Source organism: Chiloscyllium plagiosum, unplaced genomic scaffold (genome assembly GCF_037043375.1).
Source record: "Chiloscyllium plagiosum isolate Xiang-an unplaced genomic scaffold, Cpla_swu_hap1 HiC_scaffold_35, whole genome shotgun sequence".
Taxonomy (NCBI): Eukaryota; Metazoa; Chordata; class Chondrichthyes; order Orectolobiformes; family Hemiscylliidae; genus Chiloscyllium; species Chiloscyllium plagiosum.
Window position 1 is genome coordinate 50,021,487 of NW_028270173.1, and position 24,460 is coordinate 50,045,946.

General features: G+C 47.3%; 1 protein-coding gene across 1 annotated transcript in view; it reads left to right on the forward strand.

Annotated features, from left to right (window-relative positions):
- Positions 1-330: 330 nt before the first annotated feature.
- The window catches only part of LOC148140831 (uncharacterized), a 49,781-nt gene continuing 25,651 nt past the window's right edge, over positions 331-24,460 (forward strand). The window contains 5 exon segments of the mRNA XM_087979036.1: positions 331-502; positions 16,315-16,575; positions 18,512-18,586; positions 18,589-18,786; positions 18,903-19,181. Of these exon segments, the coding sequence (XP_087835162.1) occupies positions 361-502; positions 16,315-16,575; positions 18,512-18,586; positions 18,589-18,786; positions 18,903-19,181 (955 nt within the window). The 5' untranslated portion in view covers positions 331-360.

The following is a 24,460-nucleotide window of genomic DNA, read 5'->3' on the forward strand; positions in this document are numbered from 1 at the left end:
CAGAAGGCAATGTCAGAGCACTGCAGCCTTTTCCCCGGGAGTAACCAGGGACCCTGTTCATCCTGTGGCTACCCCTCAGCAACACGGAGAGTGGAAAATGAGAAAATGTGGCTTGGTAGCATCCTCTGTTCGGTCAAATACTCCTTGAAGAGACAGGAGATGTTTAGCACTGCCTGAAGGGGACAGTATCGATGCTACTGACTGTAACCTGACTGAGAGACATCTTCCCAGAAACTGGTAACGAGTGACTGCTTATCTCTTGAATTGGATGTTCCTCTGAGACTAACCAGATCTCTGCTTCTGCAATCAGGAAATGATCGAGGAGCAACATGAAATGCTGCTTCGCGAAAGTTGTCTTTGATGATTTCTGGTTTATTAACAGCTGTTGAGCTATTTCTCCTCGGAGTAATCAATTCCCTGTTTAGGAAACAGGGTCACTATATTCCCAGAATGTTGCTGATCCTTCTCTCCATCTCCCTGTGTTTTTCCCGGGTCTCTCTCGGTAAGTACAGAATTCAGCTTTCCATTCTCTCTTTGTCTCTCTCTCTGTGTCTGGGGTGAATGTGAATCTCTTGGTGGGAGTTTGAAATGGGGGATGTTTGATCAGCCGCCTGTTACACAGCCAGCCTGATCTTTCAGACCACCAGGAGGCTGGAAGAACACAGCAAGCCAGGCAGCATCAGGAGGGACACAAGTGGACGTTTCCGGTGTAATCTCTCTTCAGGAATGGAGATAGAGATGGGAGGAGCTGCAGGTACAGGAGGGAGGGTTATGGGTGGGGAGAGGGGCAGAATGGTGAGGTGAATACAGGTGGTGGGTATGACCTGGTTGGTCGATGGGAGGGATGAATCTGGTTCGTAACTGGAAGGAAGGCTGAGGTTATTGAGTCCTCCTTGGCTGTGGGCTGCCCCAATGGAAGTGTCGTTCCTCCAGTTTGTGGTCTGATTCACTGTGGCAATGGAGCGGGCCAAGGGTAGACATGTTGGAGAGAGAGTGGGAGGGGGAACTGAAATGGGCAGTGACTGGGAGGTCAGTTCGGCCTTTACAGGCCTGGCTGAGATGCTCCACCACCAAGAATATCTTCCCCTCCCTGCCCCTCTCTGTCTTCCGTAAGGACCATTCCCTCTGTCACTCCTTGATTTGTGCAACTTCTCTCCCCACCAACTCCCTAACCTCACCGCCCCATACCTTCCCCTGCAATCGTACAAGATGCAAAACCTGCCAGTACACTACTTCTCTCACCTCCATCCAGTCCTTCGGGGTGAGACAGAGATTCACCTACCTCTCCTCCAACCTAGTTTACTGTAAGGAGTGCTCCTGATGTGATCTTCTATACATTGGCAAGACCAAACGTAAACTAACAGCACAACTCACCGAGCATCTCAGCTGGGCCCATAAGGACCAGCCTGACCTCCAGGTCATTGCCCATTTCAATTCCACTTCCCACTCCCTGTCCGACATGTGCATCCAGAGAGAAAAATGGTAGCCTGGAGATCTGACACTGTGAGGTACGAGGCCAAGAAAGAGAAGAGGAGGAAAGAAAGGCTAAAGGTGAGAAAAAGGAAAATGAACAGATGAAGCTCTGGCTGAGGTATCCTACTCTGCCGCCATCTTGTTTAGAATGTTGTGGATGTAGTGCCAATCAAGCAGCTGCTTTGGATGGGGTTATGGGCCAGACCAAATCCCCCCAAAATATTTTAAGAAGGTATCCTAGACCCCAGCCTTTTCTTATTTTAAATGGAAATATAACATGTTGTGTTCCAGATGAAACTTGATTGATCAATCTACTCAATGTTAAGCAAAAGGCTTTGGTTAAAATACGACATAAGAAAGATGAATTTTGAGTAACAACTCTATTGGAAAACTTCACAGAATAATAGATACACTATCTATTACTAATTAACTATTCCAATGTAGTAGCATCCCATACACACACCCCTTGGCAAAAAGGCAAATTACCTGTCTCCCAGGTAACTCAGCAGCAGAGAGAAACCCCAGCTTTCAGCTGTAACTGAGAGACAGAAAAGATATCTGCTACTTCTTCAAAACTCCAGCAGCCTCTGTCAAATCTAAAAGCTAAAAATAACTAGCAATCTTGGTCTGTGACAGCTAGCCACACCCAGCCAGGCTGCTTCTATTGTTCCAACTTTTAAAAAACCCAAGGCCCCCCAAGTTGTATAGTTTATGGATCTTCACTAGCCAGCTTTGTACCTGTGCCCTAAAGCCTCTCTTAAAAAAAAAGCAAAATAACCTCTTAAAGCCACAGTGTCATCATAATGGTGTCAAGCTTCTTGAGTGTTCTTGGAACTGGACTCATCCAAACAAGTGGGGAGTATTCCATCATACTCATGGCTTGTGTCTTGTAGATGATGGACAGGCTTAGGGGAGTCAGGTGGTGAGTTACTCACCAAAGTATACCTTGCCTCTGACCTGAACTTGTAGCCACTGTGTTTATATGGCTGTGGTCAATGGTAAGCCCCAGGATGTTGATGTGGATGATTCAGGTGAGGGTAACACCATTGAATCTCAAAGGATCGTGTTTAGATTTGTATCTTATTGGAGATGGCATTTGTGTGGTGTGACTGTTACTTGCCATTTGTCAGCTCAAGCCTGGATATTGTCTAGATCTTGTGGCACTTGAACACTGACTGATGAACAAAAGCGTAATCAGCTGCGAACATCCCCACTTCTGACCTTATGATGGAGGGAAGGCCATTGATGAAGCAGCTGAAGATGGTTGCCCCTGGGACACAACCCTGAGGAACTCCTGCAGAGATGTCCTGGATTTGAGATGACTGACCATCAACAACCATATCAATATTCCTGTGTGCCAGGTCTGACCCAAACCACTGATACACATTGATTCCAGTTTTGCTAGGGCTCCTTGATCCCACACTTGGTTTAGTGCAGCCTTGAGTTCAAGGGCTGTCACTCTCACCTTCCCTCTGGAATTCAGCTCTTTAGTCCATGTTTGATCCAAGGCTGTAATGAGGTCAGGAGCTGAGTGGCCCTGACAGAACCCAAACTGGGCGTCACTGAGCAGGTTATTGCTGAGTAGGTGCTGCTTGATAGCACTGTTAATGACACCTTCCATCACTTTACTGATGATCGAGAGGAGGCTGATGGAACGGTTATTGGCCAGGTTGGATTTTTGTTCACTCTGATTTTTGGGTGTCGGACATACCTGGGCAGTTTTTCACATTGTCGATAGGTGCCTGTATTGTTGCTGTACTGGAACAACTTGGCTCGGGGAGCACACATCTCCAGTACTATTGCTGGCATGTTGTCATAGCCTTTGCAGTATCCAGTGCCTCCAACCATTTCTTATTATCGCATGAAGTAAATCAAACTGGTTGAAGTCTGCGATGCTGGGGACGACTGGAGGTGGTGAGATGGAACAGCCACTTGGTATTTATTGCTGAAGATTGCTGTGAGAGCTTCAGCCTTACCTTTCGCACTGATCTTCTGGGCTCTTCCATCATTGAGGATGGGGCTATTTGTGCAGCGTCCTCCTCCGGTGAGTTGTTTAATTGTCCACCATCATTCACAACTGGATGTGGTATGAATGCATTATGGCTGTTGATTGTGGATCACTGAGCTCTGCTGATCACTTGCTGCTCATGCTGTTTGGCATGCAAGGAGACCTGTTTGGTAGCTTCACCATATTTGGCATGCAAGGAGACCTGTTTGGTAACTCCACTATAATTGGCATGCAAGGAGACCTGTTTGGTAACTCCACTATAATTGGCATGCAAGGAGACCTGTTTGGTAGCTTCACCAGGTTGACACCTTTATTTTTAGAAATGTCTGGTGCTGCTCCTGGCATACCCTCCTGCACTCTCCATTGAACTAGGGTTGATGCCCTAACTTAATGGTGGTGTGACAGACCAAAGAGGCTGCAAATTCTGAGTAGGTGTGGAATACGATTCTGCTGCTGTTGATGGCTCACAGTGTCTCGTGGATGCCCAGTTTGAACTCTGTCCCATTTAGCGTGGGGATATTGCCACACAACATGATGGAGGTTATTCTCAACATGAAGTCTCCACAAAGACTGTGCAGTGGTCACTCTTACCAATACTGTCAAGGACAGATACATATATGGCTGGCAGATCAGTAAGGATGAGGTCAAGTATGTTTTTCCCTCTTGTTGGTTTCCTCATCACCTGCCTAATAGCTATCTCCTTTGGGACCTGAACCAGCTCAATCAGTGGTGCTGCTGCCAAGCCACACTTGGAGGTGGACATTGAAATCCCCCGCCCAGAGGAAATTATGTACCCTTGCCACCTTCAGTACTTCCTCAAAGTATTGTTCAACGTGGAATGGGGTTCTCAGACGAGCTGAGTTTCTGGATTAACAGACTAGCAATATTACCACTTGCATCGCCTTCCCTTCGATGTACACTAGGTGTGCCCCAGGTCACTATTCCAGGCTGCTGACAGGCTATGTTCCAGTTAGTAATAGACCCGGTGTGTCCCAGGTTACTGTTCCAGGTTAGTAATAGAGTCATAGAGTCATAGAGATGTACAGCATGGAAACAGACCCTTCGGTCCAACCTGTCCATGCCGACCAGATATCCCAACCCAATCTAGTCCTACCTGCCAGCACCCGGCCCATATCCCTCCAAACCCTTCCTATTCATATACCCATCCAAATGCCTCTTAAATGTTGCAATTGTACAAGCCTCCACCACATCCTCTGGAAGCTCATTCCATACACGTACCACCCTCTGCGTGAAAAGGTTGCCCCTTAGGACTCTTTTATGTCTTTCCCCTCTCACCCTAAACCTCTGCCCTCTAGTTCTGCACTCCCCAACCCCAGGGAAAAGACTTTGCCTATTTACCCTATCCATGCCCCTCATAATTTTGTAAACCTCGAGAATGTCACCCCTCAGCCTCCAACGCTCTAGGGAAAACAGCCCCAGCCTGTTCAGCCTCTCCCTGTAGCTCAGATCCTCCAACCCTGGCAACATCCTTGTAAATCTTTTCTGAACCCTTTCAAGTTTCACAACAGCTTTCCAATAGGAAGGAAACCAGAATTGCATGCAATATTCCAACAGTGGCCTAACCAATGTCCTGTACAGCCACAACATGATCACCCAACTCCTGTACTCAATACTCTGACCAATAAAGGAAAGCATACCAAACAACTTCTTCACAATCCTATCTACCTGCGACTTCACTTTCAAGGAGCTATGAACCTGCACTCCAAGGTTTCTTTGTTCAGCAACACTCCCTCGGACGTTACCATTAAGTGTATAAGTTCTGCTAAGATTTGCTTTCCCAAAATGCAGCACCTCGCATTTATCTGAATTAAACTCCATCTGCCACTTCTCAGCCCATTGGCTCATCTGGTCCAGATCCTGTTGTAATCTGTGGTCACCCTCTTCGCTGTCCACTACACCTCCAATTTTGGTGTAATCTGCAAACTTACTAACTGTACCTCTTATGCTCGCATCCAAATCATTTATGTAAATGACAAAAAGTAGAGGATCCAGCACCGATCCTTGTGGCACTCAACTGGTCACAGGCCTCCAGTCTGAAAAACTACCCTCCACCACCACTCTCTGTCTTCTACCTTTGAGCCAGTTCTGTATCCAAATGGCTAGTTCTCCCTGTATTCCATGAGATCTAACCTTGCTAATCAGTCTTCCATGGGGAACCTTGTCAAACGCCTTACTGAAGTCCACACAGATCACATCTACTGCTCTGCACTCATCAACCTTCTTTGTTACTTTCTCAAAAAACTCTATCAAGTTTGTGAGACGTGATTTCCCATGCACAAAGCCACGTTGACTATCACTAATCAGTCCTTGCCTTTCCAAATACATGTACATCCTGTCCCTCAGGATTCCCTCCAACAACTTGCCCACTACTGAGGCAAGGCTCACTGGTCTATAATTCCCTGGCTTGTCTTTACTGCCAGTCTTCTGGCACCTCACCTGTGACTATCGATGATACAACTATCTCAGCAAGAGGCCCAGCAATTGCTTCTCCAGCTTCCCACAGAGTTCTCGGGTACACCTGATCAGGTCTTGGGGATTTATCCACCTTTAACCGTTTCAAGACATCCAGCACTTCCTCCTCTATAATCTGGATATTTTGCAAGATGTCACCATCTATTTCCCTACAGTCTATATCTTCCATATCCTTTTCCACAGTAAATACTGATACAAAATACTCATTTAGTACCTCCCCCATTTTCTGTGGCTCCATACAAAGGCTGCCTTGCTGACCTTTGGGGGGCCCTATTCTCTCCCTAGTTACTCTTTTGTCCTGAATATATTTGTAAAACCCTTTTGGATTCTCCTTAATTCTATTTGCCAAAGCTATCTCATGTCCTCTTTTTGTCCTCCTGATTTCCCTCTGAAGTATACTCCTACTTCCTTTATACTCTTCTAAGAATTCACTCAATCTATGCTGTGTAGGTTGCTCGCTGAGCTGTAGGTTTGATATCCAGACGTTTCATTACCTGGCTCGGTAACATCATCAGTGGCAACCTCCAAGTGAAGCGAAGCTGTTGTCTCCTGCTTTCTATTTATATGTTTGTCTTGGATGGGGTTCCTGGGGTTTGTGGTGATGTCATTTCCTGTTCGTTTTCTGAGGGGTTGATAGATGTTTGTTTATGGCGTTGTGGTTGGAGTGCCAGGCCTCTAGGAATTCTCTGGCATGTCTTTGCTGAGCCTGTCCCAGGATAGATGTGTTGTTCCAGTCGAAATGGTGGTTTCTTTTCCCTCCGTGTGTAGGGCTGCGAGGGAGAGAGGGTCGTGTCTTTTTGTGGCTAGCTGGTGTTCATGTATCCTGGTGGCTAACTTTCTTCCTGTTTGTCCTACGTAGTGTCTGTGGCAGTCCTTGCATGGAATTTTGTAGATGATGTTGGTTTTGTCCACGGGTTGTACTGGGTCTTTTAAGTTTGTTAGGTTCTGTTTGAGAGTGTTAGTGGGTTTGTGTACTACTAGGATTCCGAGGGGTCTTGGTAGTCTGGCTGTCATTTCTGAGACTTCTTTGATGTGTGGTAAGGTGGTTAGGGTTTCTGGCTGTGTTTGGTCTGTTTGTCGTGGTTTGTTCCTGAAGAATCTACGGACCAACCCCTCAGAAAACAAACAGGAAATGACATCACCACAAACCCCAGGAACCCCATCCAGGACAAACATATAAATAGAAAGCAGGAGACAACAGCTTCGCTTCACTTGGAGGTCACCACTGATGATGTTACCGAGCCAGGTAATGAAATGTCTGGGTATCAAACCTACAGCTCAGTGAGCAAACCTACACCCTAAACCTCAACCTGAGCTACAAACCTTCACAAACCTTGCTATCCTGACTATACCTGTCTAGGCTTCCTTCTTTTTCTTAACCAAACCCTCAGTTTCTTTAGTCATCCAGCATTCACTATACCTACCAGCCTTCCCTTTCACCCTGACAGTAATATACTTTCTCTGGATTCTTGTTATCTCATTTCTGAAGGCTTCCCATTTTCCACCCGTCCCTTTACCTGCAAACATCTGCCCCCAATCAGTTTTCAAAAGTTCTTGCCTAATACCGTCCAAATATATTGGTGTGTCCCAAGTAACAGTTCCAGGTCAGTCATACACTCGGTGTGTCCCAGGTTAGTAATAGACCCGGTGTGTCCCAGGTTCCTGTTCCAGGTCAGTGACGTACTTGGTGTGTTCCAGGTCAGTGACATACTCGGTGTGTCCCAGGTTACTGTTCCAGGTCAGTGATACACCCGGTGTGTCCCAGGTTACTGTTCTAGGTCAGTAACATACTCGGTGTGTCCCAGGTTACTGTTCCAGGTCAGTGATATACTCGGTGTGCCCCAGGTTCCTGTTCCAGGTCAGTAACGTACTCGGTGTGTTCCAGGTTATTGTTCCAGGTCAGTGATATACTCGGTGTGTCCCAGGTTACTGTTCCAGGTCAGTGACATACTCGGTGTGTCCCAGGTTCCTGTTCCAGGTCAGTGATATACCCGGTGTGTCCCAGGTTACTGTTCTAGGTCAGTGATATACTCGGTGTGTCCCAGGTTACTGTTCTAGGTCAGTGACATACTTGGTGTGTCCCAGGTAACTGTTGCAGGTCAGTGACATACTCGGTGTGTCCCAGGTTACTGTTGCAGGTCAGTGACATACTCGGTGTGTCCCAGGTTACTGTTCTAGGTCAGTGACGTACTCGGTGTGTCCCAGGTTACTGTTTCAGGTCAGGGACATACTCGGTGTGTCCCAGGTTACTGTTCCAGGTCAGTGATATACTCGGTGTGTCCCAGGTTACTGTTGCAGGTCACTGATATACCCGGTGTGTCCCAGGTTACTGTTCCAGGTCAGTGATATACTCGGTGTGTCCCAGGTTACTGTTCCAGGTCAGTGACATACTCGGTATGTCCCAGCTTACTGTTCCAGGTCAGTGATATACCCGGTGTGTCCCAGGTTCCTGTTCCAGGTCAGTGATACACTCGGTGTAGCCCAGGTTACTGTTCTAGGTCAGTGACATACTCGGTGTGTCCCAGGTTCCTGTTCCAGGTCAGTGATACACTCGGTGTAGCCCAGGTTACTGTTCTAGGTCAGTGACATACTCGGTGTGTCCCAGGTTACTGTTCTAGGTCAGTGCCATACTCGGTGTGTCCCAGGTTACTGTTCCAGGTCAGTGATATACCCGGTGTGTCCCAGGTTACGGTTCCAGGTCAGTGACATACTCGGTGTGTCCCAGGTTACTGTTCCAGGTCAGTGATATACTCGGTGTGTCCCAGGTTACTGTTCTAGGTCATTGACATACTCGGCATGTCCCAGGTTACTGTTCCAGGTCAGTGATATACCCAGTGTGTCCCAGGTTACTGTTCTAGGACAGTGACATACTCGGTGTGTCCCAGGTTACTGTTCCAGGTCAGTGATATACTCGGTGTGTCCCAGGTTACTGTTCTAGGACAGTGACATACTCGGTGTGTTCCAGGTTACTGTTCCAGGTCAGTGATATACTCGGTGTGTCCCAGGTTACTGTTCCAGGTCAGTGATATACCCGGTGTGTCCCAGCTTACTGTTCCAGTTCAGTGACATACTCGGTGTGTCCCAGTTTACTGTTCCAGGTCAGTGACATACCCGGTGTGTCCCAGGTTACTGTTCCAGGTCAGTGATATACTCGGTGTGTCCCAGGTTACTGTTCCAGGTCAGTGACATACTCGGTGTGTCCCAGGTTACTGTTCCAGGTCAGTGACATACCCGGTGTGTCCCAGGTTACTGTTCCAGGTCAGTGACATACTCGGTGTGTCCCAGGTTACGGTTCCAGGTCAGTGATATACCCGGTGTGTCCCAGGTTACTGTTCCAGGTCAGTGACATACTCGGTGTGTCCCAGGTTACTGTTCCAGGTCAGTGACATACTCGGTGTGTCCCAGGTTACTGTTCCAGGTCAGTGACATACTCGGTGTGTCCCAGTTTACTGTTCCAGGTCAGTGACATACTCGGTGTGTCCCAGGTTACTGTTCCAGATCAGTGATATACTCAGTGTGTCCCAGGTTACGGTTCCAGGTCAGTGACATACTCGGTATGTCCCAGCTTACTATTCCAGGTCAGTGACATACTCGGTGTGTCCCAGGTTACGGTTCCAGGTCAGTGATATACCCGGTGTGTCCCAGGTTACTGTTCCAGGTCAGGGACATACTCGGTATGTCCCAGGTTACTGTTCCAGGTCAGTGACATACTCCGTGTGACCCAGGTTACTGCTCCATGTGAGTGACATACTCGGTGTGTCCCAGGTTACTGTTCTAGGTCAGTGACATACTCGGTGTGTCCCAGGTTACTGTTCCAGGTCAGTGACATACTCGGTGTGTCCCAGGTTACTGTTCTAGGTCAGTGACATACTCGGTGTGTCCCAGGTTACTGTTCCAGGTCAGTGACATATTCGGTGTGTCCCAGGTTACTGTTCTAGGTCAGTGACATACTCGGTGTGTCCCAGGTTACTGTTCTAGGTCAGTGACATACTCGGTGTGTCCCAGGTTACTGTTCTAGGTCAGTGACATACTTGGTGTGTCCCAGGTTACTGTTGCAGGTCAGTGACATACTCGGTGTGTCCCAGGTTACTGTTCCAGGTCATTGATATACTCGGTGTGTCCCAGGTTACTGTTCCAGGTCAGTGATACACTCAGTGCGTCCCAGGTTACTGTTCCAGGTCAGTGACATACTCAGTGTGTCCTAGGTTACTGTTCTAGGTCAGTGATGTACTCGGTGTGTCCCAGGTTACTGTTCCAGGTCAGTGATACACTCGGTGTGTCCCAGGTTACTGTTCTAGGTCAGTGACATACTCGGTGTGTCCCAGGTTCCTGTTCCAGGTCAGTGATACACTCGGTGCATCCCAGGTTACTGTTCCAGGTCAGTGATATACCCGGTGTGTCCCAGGTTACGGTTCCAAGTCAGTGACATACTTGGTGTGTCCCAGGTTACTGTTCAAGGTCAGTGATATACTCGGTGTGTCCCAGGTTAATGTTGCAGGTCACTGATATACCCGGTGTGTCCCAGGTTACTGTTCCAAGTCAGTGACATACTCGGTGTGTCCCAGGTTACTGTTCCAGGTCAGTGACATACTCGGTGTGTCCCAGGTTACTGTTCCAGGTCAGTGACATACTCGGTGTGTCCCAGGTTACTGTTCCAGGTCAGTGACATACTCGGTGTGTCCCAGGTGCCTGTTCCAGGTCAGTGATTCACTCGGTGTGTCCCAGGTTACTGTTCTAGGTCAGTGACATACTCGGTGTGTCCCAGGTTACTGTTCCAGGTCAGTGACATACTCGGTGTGTCCCAGGTTACTGTTCCAGGTCAGTGACATACTCGGTGTGTCCCAGGTGCCTGTTCCAGGTCAGTGATTCACTCGGTGTGTCCCAGGTTACTGTTCCAGGTCAGTGACGAACTCGGTGTGTCCCAGGTTACTGTTCCAGGTCAGTGATACACTCGGTGTGTCCCAGGTTACTGTTCTAGGTCAGTGACATACTCGGTGTGTCCCAGGTTCCTGTTCCAGGTCAGTGATACACTCGGTGCATCCCAGGTTACTGTTCCAGGTCAGTGATATACCCGGTGTGTCCCAGGTTACGGTTCCAAGTCAGTGACATACTTGGTGTGTCCCAGGTTACTGTTCCAGGTCAGTGATATACTCGGTGTGTCCCAGGTTAATGTTGCAGGTCACTGATATACCCGGTGTGTCCCAGGTTACTGTTCCAAGTCAGTGACATACTCGGTGTGTCCCAGGTTACTGATCCAGGTCAGTGATACACCCGGTGTGTCCCAGGTTACTGTTCTAGGTCAGTGACATACTCGGTGTGTCCCAGGTTACTGTTCCAGGTCAGTGACATACTCGGTGTGTCCCAGGTTACTGTTCCAGGTCAGTGACATACTCGGTGTGTCCCAGGTGCCTGTTCCAGGTCAGTGATTCACTCGGTGTGTCCCAGGTTACTGTTCCAGGTCAGTGACGAACTCGGTGTGTCCCAGGTTACTGTTCCAGGTCAGTGATACACTCGGTGTGTCCCAGGTTACTGTTCTAGGTCAGTGACATACTCGGTGTGTCCCAGGTTCCTGTTCCAGGTCAGTGATACACTCGGTGCATCCCAGGTTACTGTTCCAGGTCAGTGATATACCCGGCGTGTCCCAGGTTAATGTTGCAGGTCACTGATATACCCGGTGTGTCCCAGGTTACTGTTCCAAGTCAGTGACATACTCGGTGTGTCCCAGGTTACTGATCCAGGTCAGTGATACACCCGGTGTGTCCCAGGTTACTGTTCTAGGTCAGTGACATACTCGGTGTGTCCCAGGTTACTGTTCCAGGTCAGTGACATACTCAGTCTGTCCCAGGTTACTGTTCCAGGTCAGTGACATACTCGGTGTGTCCCAGGTGCCTGTTCCAGCTCAGTGATTCAGTCGGTGTGTCCCAGGTTACTGTTCCAAGTCAGTGACGAACTCGGTGTGTCCCAGCTTTCTGTTCTAGGTCAGTGACGTACCCGGTGTGTCCCTGGTTACTGTTCGAGGTCAGTGATACACTCGGTGTGTCCCAGCTTTCTGTTCTAGGTCAGTGACGTACCCGGTGTGTCCCAGGTTACTGTTCTAGGTCAGTGACATACTCGGTGTGTCCCAGGTTACTGTTCTAGGTCAGTGATATACTCGGTGTGTCCCAGGTTACTGTTGCAGGTCAGTGATATACTCGGTGTGTCCCAGATTACTGTTCCAGGTTAGTGATATACCCGGTGTGTCCGAGGTTACTGTTCTAGGACAGTGATATACTCGGTGTGTCCCAGGTTACTGTTCCAGGTCAGTGACATACTTGGTGTGTCCCAGGTTACTGTTCCAGGTCAGTGATATACTCGGTGTGTCCCAGGTTACTGTTCCAGGTCAGTGATATACTCGGTGTGTCCCAGGTTACTGTTCCAGGTCAGTGATATAATCGGTGTGTCCCAGGTTACTGTTCCAGGTCAGTGATATACTCGGTGTGTCCCAGATTACTGTTCCAGGTCAGTGATATACTCGGTGTGTCCCAGGTTACTGTTCTAGGTCAGTGACATACTCGGTGTGTCCCAGGTTACTGTTCCAGGTCAGTGATATACTCGGTGTGTCCCAGGTTACTGTTCCAGGTCAGTGATATACTCGGTGTGTCCCAGATTACTGTTCCAGGTTAGTGATATACTCGGTGTGTCCCAGGTTACTGTTCTAGGTCAGTGACATACCCGGTGTGTCCGAGGTTACTGTTCTAGGTCAGTAATATACTCGGTGTGTCCCAGGTTACTGTTCCAGGTCAGTGACGTACTCGGTGTGTCCCAGGTTACTGTTCCAGGTCAGTGATATACTCGGTGTGTCCCAGGTTACTGTTCCAGGTCAGTGATACACTCGGTGTGTCCCAGGTTACTGTTCTAGGTCAGTGACGTACCCGGTGTGTCCCAGGTTACTGTTCCAGGTCAGTGATGTACTCGGTGTGTCCCAGGTTACTGTTCCAGGTCAGTGATACACTCGGTGTGTCCCAGGTTACTGTTCCAAGTCAGTGACATACTTGGTGTGTCCCAGGTTACTGTTCCAGGTCAGTGACATACTCGGTGTGTCCCAGGTTACTGTTCTAGGTCAGTGACGTACTCGGTGTGTCCCATGTTACTGTTCCAGGTCAGTGATGTACTCGGTGTGTCCCAGGTTACTGTTCCAAGTCAGTTATATACCCGGTGTGTCCCAGGTTACTGTTCCAGGTCAGTGATATACTCGGTGTGTCCCAGGTTCCTGTTCCAGGTCAGTGATATACTCGGTGTGTCCCAGGTTACTGTTCCCGGTCAGGGACATACTTGGTGTGTCCCAGGTTACTGTTCCAAGTCAGTGATATACTCGGTGTGTCCCAGGTTACTGTTCCAGGTCAGTGACATACTCGGTGTGTCCCAGGTTACTGTTCCAGGTCAGTGGTATACTCGGTGTGTCCCAGGTTAGTGTTCCATGTCAGTGACGTACTCGGTGTGTCCCCGGTTACTGTTCCAGGTCAGTGATATACTCGGTGTGTCCCAGGTTACTGTTCCAGGTTAGTGACATATTCGGTGTCTCCCAGGTTACGGTTCCAGGTCAGTGATATACTCGGTGTGTTCCAGGTTACTGTTCCAGGTCAGTGACATACTCAGTGTGTCCCAGGTTACTGTTCCAGGTCAGGGACATACTCGGTGTGTCCCAAGTTACTGTTCCAGGTCAGTGACATACTCGGTCTGTCCCAGGTTACTCTTCCAGGTCAGTGACATACTCGGTGTGTCCCAGGTTACTGTTCTAGGTCAGTGACATACTCGGTGTGTCCCAGCTTACTGTTCCAGTTCAGTGACGTACTCGGTGTGTCCCAGGTTACTGTTCCAGGTCAGTGACGTACTCGGTGTGTCCAAGGTTACTGTTCCAGGTCAGTGATATACTCGGTGTGTCCCAGGTTACTTTTGCAGGTGAGTGACATACTCGGTGTGTCCCAGGTCACTGTTCCAGATCAGTGATATACTCGGTGTGTCCCAGGTTACTGTTCCAGGTGAGTGATATACCCGTTGTGTCCCAGCTTTCTGTTCTAGGTCAGTGACATACTCGGTGTGTCCCAGGTTACTGTTCCAGGTTAGTGACATACTCGGCGTGTCCCAGTTTACTGTTCCAGGTCAGTGATATACTCGGTGTGTCCCAGGTTAGTGTTCCATGTCAGTGACATACTCGGTGTGTCCCAGGTTACTGTTCCATGTCAGTGACATACTCGGTGTGTCCCAGGTTACTGTTCCAGGTCAGTGATATACTCGGTGTGTCCCAGGTTAGTGTTCCATGTCAGTGATATACTCGGCGTGTCCCAGGTTACTGTTCCAGGTTAGTGACTTACTCGGTCTGTTCCAGGTTACTGTTCCTGGTTAGTGATCGTCTGTTGAACAATCCAATCCCTGTTCCAGTTCAGTGACGTACTTGGTGTGTCCCAGGTTACTGTTCCAGGTCAGTGATGTACTCGGTGTGTCCCAGATTACTGTTCCAGGTCAGTGATATACCCGGTGTGTCCCAGGTTACTTTTCCAGGTGAGTGATATACTCGGTGTGTCCCAGGTTACTGTTCCAGGTCAGTGATATACTCGGTCTGTCCCAGGTTACTGTTCCAGGTGAGTGACATACCCGGTGTGTCCCAGCTTTCTGTTCTAGGTCAGTGACATACTCGGTGTGTCCTAGGTTCCTGTTCCAGGTCAGTGACATACTCGGCGTGTCCCAGTTTACTATTCCAGGTCAGTGATATACTCGGTGTGTCCCTGGTTACTGTTCCAGGTCAGTGATATACTCGGTGTGTCCCAGGTTCCTGTTCCAGGTCAGTGACATACTCGGTGTGTCCCAGGTTACTGTTCCAGGTCAGTGACATACTCGGTGTGTCCCAGGTTACTGTTCCAGGTCAGTGACACACTCGGTGTGTCCCAGGTTACTGTTCCAGGTCAGTGATACACTCGGTGTGTCCCAGGTTACTGTTCTAGGTCAGTGACATACTCGGTATGTCCCAGGTTACTGTTCTAGGTCAGTGACGTACCCGGTGTGTCCCAGGTTACTGTTCCAGGTCAGTGACATACTCGGTATGTCCCAGGTTACTGTTCTAGGTCAGTGACGTACCCGGTGTGTCCCAGGTTACTGTTCCAGGTCAGTGACATACTCGGTGTGTCCCAGGTTACTGTTCCAGGTCAGTGACATACTCGGTGTGTCCCAGGTTACTGTTCCAGGTCAGTGATGTACTCGGTGTGTCCCAGGTTACTGTTCCAGGTCAGTGATACACTCGGTGTGTCCCAGGTTACTGTTCCAAGTCAGTGACATACTTGGTGTGTCCCTGGTTACTGTTCCAGGTCAGTGACATACTCGGTGTGTCCCAGGTTACTGTTCTAGGTCAGTGATGTACTCGGTGTGTCCCAGGTTACTGTTCCAAGTCAGTTATATACCCGGTGTGTCCCAGGTTACTGTTCCAGGTCAGGGACATACTGGGTGTGTCCCAGGTTACTGTTCCAGGTCAGTGATATACTCGGTGTGTCCCAGGTTACTGTTCCCGGTCAGGGACATACTTGGTGTGTCCCAGGTTACTGTTCCAAGTCAGTGATATACTCGGTGTGTCCCAGGTTACTGTTCCAGGTCAGTGACATACTCGGTGTGTCCCAGGTTACTGTTCCAGGTCAGTGGTATACTCGGTGTGTCCCAGGTTAGTGTTCCATGTCAGTGACGTACTCGGTGTGTCCCCGGTTACTGTTCCAGGTCAGTGACATACTCGGTGTGTCCCAGGTTACTGTTCCAGGTCAGTGACATACTCGGTGTGTCCCAGGTTACTGTTCCAGGTCAGTGATATACTCGGTGTGTCCCAGGTTACTGTTCCAGGTTAGTGACATACTCGGTGTGTCCCAGGTTACTGTTCCTGGTTAGTGATCGTCTGTTGAACAATCCAATCCCTGGATTGTATCCCAGCCTCTCCCCTGTGTCTACACTGACTCCATCGAGTATCTGAGTTAGTCTGATTCTGTGTTTACTCCCTGTTCTGAGACGCTACAGCAGCTAATTCTGTCCCAGTTGTATCTGATTCTGTTTATTATATCAGACAGGATTCTGATAGTGTGATAAAGTACTGAATTACTGAAGATTGTCGCTATTTGGATGCGGCCTCACTTTTCCCTAATTTTTATTTGCCTGTTCCTGAAGTGTGCCTTCCAGATATTAACATGTTTAAAGTGGTTTTCATGATAGTCTCTGACATCAGTGATTTTCCTGAGTTTTGTGGTGGTGTTATTATGGTCAGTGCAGGCTGTTGTTGTGATGTTGTTTCTGACGGTGATTAGTAATCAGCTCCTTTCTTTGATTTACAGCTACTAACGACCTTACTGTGATTTACACAATTGTTTCTGGAATTAATGATTTTCCTGAAGCTACAAGCACTGCAATGGTCAATGGAGTTACAATAAGTTATCGTGACAGCAAAACCCATCGATGCATCCCCAGGCCGCAGTTCATCAAAAAATATTTTGACATGAAATTCTGGGATTACATCACAGACCTTGTGATCGAGCATACAGAAATGGCAAACAAAACTCTGAATGTGATAACGAAGAGGACAAACCAGACACCAGGTAAGAACAGGCGTGTCAGAAATTCCCTGTTTGTTGTCCCTTTTCATCACAAACCCTAATCCATTCCCCAGCACTGACTGCTGGGCTCCAGGGCTGGGTAAGATATGTCTTTGTTCTTCTCCTGTTTCCTTGAACCTTTTTTCCATCACCTGCTCAGCCCTGACATTTACCCCACTCCTCACATCCTTGGGTATTGAAGAATGGGAGCCATTGGGAGCTTACGGAAGCACCAAACTGTTTTACGGACTTTCAGCAAAATTTCTTGGCCTTTGTGCTCCGTTCCTGTATTTAAAACACTCATTGAAAACTTAGGTTTCAGTTTGACTCACTTTATCACCACAGCCGACTCAGAGAGTGACACAACTTCATAGAAACATTGAAGGTAGGTGCAGGGATAGGCCATTTGTCCCTTTGAGCCTATAGCACCATTCAATATGATCATAGATGATCATGCAATCTCAGTGTCCCATTCCTGTTATTTATCCTGCATTGTGTGATAAATATTTTCTCATTTTGATTTAAACAAATCAGATTTACAAATGCCACAGGGACATGTAATAGGACAGCAGATTATTGCAGATACTGGAAACCTGAAATATAAATTCAAAATTCTGGAAATCCCCAGCAGGTCAGGCAGTATCTGTAATGAGAAAAAGAGAGTCAAAGCTTCAGGTTGAAGATCTGCACCAATCCTGAAGAAGGGTCTTGCTTCTCCCTGCACAGATACTGAGAGACTCGCTGAGCATTGTCAACACTTGCCATTTTCTCCTGGAGTTAAAAAACCTCTTTGTCCATCCTGCAAAAAGCCATCAGAGCTCCTCATTCTCCAACAGCAAGAAACCCAGAGGCAGCTGCTTGGGGTCTCGTTTAGCACAACTTTAAACTTTAATTTTATATCATGTTAATGTATGAAGTAAACATTCACAACTTGCTCAGCAATCAAACTAGACAAAGCAATCCATTGATAGCTTGTTACAAATTGAGTAATTGATAAAAATAACCAATGAAATGTGTGAAGGTTCAGAGCGAACTAAAAATCTTTCTTGTCTTTTTGCTTAAGAAGCAGAGCTGGAAGGGGACAGCCTGAGGCTCAGATCTGGGTCATCAGGGAGGGGGAGGAGATTCAATAAGGAGTTGGGTTTAAGTAACACTGAGTTTACATTCTCCTCTGGTGGTGCACACTCTGAGCTGCTGTAGATGGAATTCATACAAAAGAAGGTGTAGGAAGTGGGTTTCCCTCCCAACTGGGTTTTCTTCCCCTCCTGGTCCAGGGTTCACACAGTGGGTCACACACCAACAGTCCCCTACTCCCACATTATACCATTGTGAAGGAGAAGGTTGATTTGGGAGATGGTTGACTCAGACCCTCACACCAGCCAGAAACAGTCCATTGTTAATTTTCATGAAATAGTGTGCATGTGGTCAGGTCAAGTGCAAATGAAAAAAATAGTTTTGGTAACTTATTGGAAATGTATTTAATAAGAGCACTCTAAGTGTATCACAGAAATATAATACTTCTCACCACTGGGTGACATGGTGGCTCAGTGGTTAGCATTGATGCCTCACAGCACCAGGGTCCCAGGTTCGATTCCTGTCTGTGTGGAGTTTGCACGTTCTGCCCGTGTCTGTGTGGGTTTCCTCCAGGTGCTCCCGGTTTCCTCCCACAGTCTAAAGATGTGCAAGTTAGGTGAATTGGCCATGCTAAATTGCCCATAGTGCCAGGTGCATTAGTCAGAGGGAAATGGGTCTGGGTGGGTTACTCTTTGGAGGGTCAGTGTGGACTTGTTGGGCCAAAGGGCCTGGGGATTAGCACCGTGTGTAACCCCCTCACCCTGGGCCTGATACGAGATCCCCAATCTGCTTTGATCAGACTGCATTTCTCAGATTCAGTTCACAATTAATCACTGATGATTGATCCCTGTTTGGTCACTGACAGGAATTCACACTCTCCAATGGATGCATTCTGTTGAGGTCAGTGATGGTGGCTCTGTGAAGAGATCAATGAGATTTGGATCAATGGAAAGGATTTTTTCAGTTTAGACCCAGACAGAATGAGATGGATCGTAACCAATCACTTTGCAGTGATGACGAAAGAGGAATGGGATTCCGATGAATCCTGGAACAATTACTGGGAAACACAGCTGCATGGAATCTTTGTTGAGCATTTAAAGAGATATCTGGAAGCTGGAAAGGAATATTTCAGAAGGAAAGGTATGTATTTCAGTTTTGCTCCATGTTCTGATCTAACCTCACTGATCTATGAAACCGCTCTCCCATTCCATTCAGTGTCTGTCTGTTGTTTGTGTTTTCACCCTTTCCCATCACAGTTCAGCCTGAAGTGTTCATCTCCAGGAGGGAGCCCAGTCGTCAGGACAAGCCGCTCACTCTCTCCTACCTGGTCACTGGGTTTTATCCTGTAGACGTTGAGGTGACCTGGCTAAGGAATGGAGAGGTCATGTCTGAGACCCAATCCTCGGGGGTACGACCAAACCACGATGGGACCCATCAGATCCAGAAAGAGATTGAAATCAATGCTGGGGATGAGGATCAATACTCCTGTAAAATTGAACACAGCAGCCTGGCAGAGGCCCAGCTCTATCAGTGGAGTAAGGGACTGTAGTGTGTCTGTGTGTGTGTGTGTGTGTGTGTGTGTCTGTGTCTGTGTCTGTGTCTGTGTCTGTGTCTGTGTGTGTGTCTGTGTGTGTGTCTGTGTGTGTGTCTGTGTGTCTGTGTCTGTGTGTGTCTGTGTGTGTGTCTGTGTCTGTGTGTGTGTGTGTGTGTGTGTCTGTGTCTGTGTGTGTCTGTGTGTGTGTCTGTGTGTGTGTCTGTGTCTGTGTGTGTGTCTGTATGTGTGTGTGTGTGTGTGTGTCCTGTCTGTTCCACCATTCATTGAGGTTGCTCTGATCTGTCCCTCATTCCCTTTACCCATTCCTGCTCCATGTCTTTTGCTGCTCTTCCCCAACAAAACCCTCCTGATCTCAGGCTGGAAATATTCAATTGATCCTCAGCACTTACAGCAATTTGGTTAGAAAACTCCAGATTTCCATTAGCATCAATAGGAGGCCTCTGATTGGGCCGTTAACCTGATCCAATTAGGGAGTCCTGACTGACATTTAAAAAAGTATGAGTGTCAGAGGTATTGAGGGTCTGGCAGTTGAATCTGAATTAGGTACTACTAAAGTCTAGGACTGTTCTTGTGTAAATAAAGGGTGACTTGGTGAGTGAATGCTAGCTTCTGTAGGGTTATTTCAGTGGCAATGGGAGTAAAGCATGATTGTGAAGAAACCTGCTCACAACAGGCACCTTTCAGTGAGGGAAGCATTTGGTACATCATGCCTTTGTTTGGGAAACTTGACTCGTTCGATCCTGCCATCGAGGACTGGGCCCAGTGTGTGAAAATAATGTGGCATATTTTCTGGGCAAATGGCATTGTGGCAGGTGAAAAGCAATGAGTAATTCTCCTGACAGCTTGTGGAGCTGCAGCTTTTTCTGTTATTAGGATTCTAGCTTTCCCTGTGGCACCAGGTACTAAAACCTTTCAAGCATTGATAGGAATAATTAAGGAATATTATGAGCAAAAGCCTCTTCTAATTCTGAGATGCTATCACTTTTATTTGGCAATTCAAGAACCAGGGAAATCCACACTGGGATATCTGACTAGGTTAAAAAGACTGGCAAAAGTATGTGAAATTGGTTTAACCCTTAATGAGATGCTAAGAGAATGGTATGTGAAATTACTGATGTAACTATGATGTAATACTGATATAACTATGATGTAATTAATGATGTAACTATGCAAAAACACCTACTGGCTGAATTCCCAACTGCACTTCAAGCAGGTACTACAACTGGCTTTATCATTGGAAAATGCAGCAAGTGGAGCTTATGAGTTACAGGGTATTCCAATGGAATTGGACACCCTCGACAGTCCGACTAAACTGAGAGGACACCACCTGGGTGCATGCAATTGCATAGCCTCACTCAGGACATATCGATCAGAGGGACTTGAGGTTGGCTCATAGTAAAACTCTAAACCAAGCCTCAACAAACAGTTAAAATGTTGATCAGGATCCTGGCCATTAAGGCATTGCAGTTTCTGTCGGAGGGTGGACAGCAAAAGTGTCCTACTCGACTTAAATTGAGCGAGATAAATTATAGCCCCATATCCAGGTGGGTATCCTGAAAAATCCACCTATATCTGGTTTGGAACAGTTAAATTGCATCGCGACATCAAAATCAGAACCAACCAATTTAAATGTCTGGTTAACTGGTCATTCTGTTCTGATGGAGGGCGATCTGAGTGCAGCTGGATCAGTGATCACAGAACCAATCTTTAACAAGATTCACTCTGAATTCCAACCCTTAACTTTGCACAAGATCTTGGCCAGACTGAGAACCTAAACTGAGGAAGCTTCAGAGAATAGGGGTACAACTTCAGTTCCGCTCTTTCACGGAAGGCAGCTGGTTCAGTGACTAGTGATTGTGCTAAAAGCTTCAAATCCAAGCTTAATGGGGAGAAATCAGTTGTGAGAGATTCACCCTGAATGGCTCGATATGTTTCAATTAGAAAATGGCTGCTTGAGTGAAATTCAATTTAATTACCTGTAGGTCATCCAGGAAGATCTAGGGGTTATCAGAGGAGCCAGGCCACCTGGCATGTTGACCAGGAATCAATCCCATGATGCTGTAAGGCCTGCCCAGTGCCATTGGCCTGACAGGCAAAAGTCAAGGCAGAAATTAAAAGGCTGGAAAGTGAAGGAATTATCAAACCAGTCCAGTTTGTGGAATAGGCAGCAGTGATTGGAATGGTTCTGAAGCCCACTGGGTCGGTTTGCCTTTGTGGGGATTTTAAACAAAGTGTAAACTGCTTTTGACAGCAGAATAGATAACCAGTCCCTCAGGATTTGTGCACAACGTTGGTGCAGGATGGGAGTTCTCCTTCACAAAGCTGGACATGAGCCACACTTACTTGCAATTGTGATTAGACCAGGTTCCCAGACATATGCTCCAATTAATATCCATCAGGGATTGTACCAAGGTACAAGACTGCCATTTGAGGTATTGTCAGCCTGTTTGATCTTTCAGTGGACAATAGAGAACATCTTGCATGGTCTACCCCAGGTCGCCATTTACTTAGATGGTAAATTAGCCAATAACAGGGAAAACTAATAAGGAGCAGTCAGAGAACTGGATATAGTCCGAAGGTGGTTTTCCAAGGCAGGCATTGGAAGGGAAAAAAGGCATAAAAAGGGAAAAATGGGTATGCCAAATGATCTACTTGGGATACAGATTTGACAACTCTGGGTTACACCTGTTGGAAGATAAAGTGAGGGAGATCAAAGGTGCTCTGGTTCCTACGTCTGTCCAGGAACTTATGTAATACCTTGGGCTGGTAAATTATTTTGGAAAGTTTGTACATAACCCTGGCCTCTGTCCTGGCAACGTAACATCAACTCGTGACAGAAAGGATCAGCCTGGGAAATGGTTGCAAACATAAGACCGAGCTGTAAATGAAGGAATGATACAACTGTCATCCTCGAAGGATTGGCACTCAATGATCCCAAGAAAGATCTAGTATTGACATGTGATGTTTTCCCGCACAGCATTGGAGTCGTATTAGCTCATAGTGGCTCAGTGGAGAGGAACATCCAAGAGCATATACATCCAGGACTTTGGCCAATGCAGCACGTAAATACACCCAGATACAGAAGGAAGGATTGATGGTCATATCTGGAGTCAGGACATTCCACCAATACCTTTATGAATTAAAATTTGTGATAATCATGGACTACTTGGTGTGCTTAAAGAAGACAAGGCAGGGCCACCCTGTAATTTTGGGCCACCATCAGTGGTGGGTTCTAATACTAAGTGCTTATAATCGCAAGCCAGAACACCACCTGGGAGACTGAGTAGCGAATGTGGATGCATTGAACTGCCTACCATTAGCAAATACACCACTGGGTAGCACCCCCAATGGAAAAGTCTATAATGGTATTAAACTTTCTGGACAAGCTCCTAATCAGAGCTGACTATCAGGCTTTGGACACAGAAAGATCCAATCCTTTCAAAACGGAAATAACTTGTATTTATGAACGAAACCAAAAGACACTTGAAATTCTTTGAATTGAAAAATTTTTGGACCCAGAGATACCAGCTCACGGCAGAGGATGGAATATTGTTAGAACTTGTTAGAGAAAGCGTGATTATCCTGAGGAAAGGCCGCTGCCAAACTCCAGCTGAACTCCACCAGGGATCTCTAAAATGAAATGCACGGGGAGACATCGCATGTCAACACTAGATCTTCCTTGGGATCACAGAGTGCCAATCCTTAGACAATGACAGTTGTTTCATAACTTCACTGAGATCTCGGGCTTATGTTTGCAAGCAAGTTAAAGTGTTCAGCCAAGGTGCATGTTTAGGGCATTTCAGAGAACACCTCTGACACACACGCACACACGCACACACACTGTGGCTGAACACTTTAACTCCCCCTCTCACTCTACCAAGGTCATGCAAGTCCCTGGGCCTCCTCCACTGCCAAACCCTAACCACCCGATGCCTGGAGGAAGAACGCCTCATCTTCCACCTTGGGTCCCTCCAACCACACAGGATCTTTGTGGATTTCACCAGTTTCCTCATTTTCCCTCCCCATATCTTAATCCCAGAAGCAACCTTCCAACTCAGCACCGCCCTCTTGAACTGTCCCACCTATCCATATTTCTTCCCACATATCCACTCCGCCCTCCTCTTCAATCTATCATCTTTGCCCCCACCTTCATCTACCTATTGCATTCCCAGCTTCCTTCCCCTCACCCAACCTCCCCTCCCATTTATCTTGGGCCACAAGCCTCATTCCTGATGAAGAGCTTACTCTCGAAACGTTGATTCTCCTGCACCTCAGATGCTGCCTGACTGGCTGTGCTTTTCCAGTGCCACATTCTTCGACCCTGACCAATGAAGGCAAGATGCCATACACCTTCTTTACCACCCTCTCTACTTGGGTGGTCACTTTCAGGGAGCTATAGACTTGAACCTCAAGATCCTTCTGTCTATCAATGCTGTTCAGAGTCCTGCCATTAACTGTATCCTTTTCCTTAACGTGTGATCTCCCAAAGCACAGCACCTCACAATTACCTGGATTAAACTCCATCTACCATTTTTACGCCCATATCTGCAACTGATTTATATAAATGATGAAAAGCAATGGAGCCAGCACAGATCCTTGTGGCACACCACTGGTCACAGGCTTCCGGTCCAAAAAGCAACCCTCTTGGACCAACCTTTGTTTCCCACCTTGAAGCCAAGTTTTATATTCAGTTAGCTAGCTTCCTCTGGGTCCTATGTGATCTAACCTGACTAACCAGTCTACATGCAGAACTTGGTCAAACACTTTGCTGAAGTCCATATGGACAACATCTACCCCTCTACCTTCACCAATCTTCTTTGTTACCTCTTCAAAAAACTCAGTCAAGTTACAGAGACACAATTTCCCATGCACAAAGCCACGTTGACTATCCCTAATCAGTCCTTGCTTTCCAAATGCATATAAGTCCTATTCCTCAGAATCTCCTCCAACTATGTACGCACCACTGAAGTATGGCTCATTGGTCTATAGTTCCCTAGCTTTTCATGACAGCTTTTCTTAAATAGTGGCACCACATTAGCCACCCTGCAGTCTTCTGGCACCTCTCCCTTGGCTATTGATGATTCAAACAACTGAGCGAGGTACGCAGCAATCTCTTCCCTAGCTTCCCACAGAATTCTGGGTAACACCTGATCAGGTCCTGGGGATTTATCTACCATTATACATTTTAATCTTCAGTACCTCCTCTTCTGTAATGTGCACTGTTTTCAAGACATTACTATTTATTTTCCCAAGTTCCCT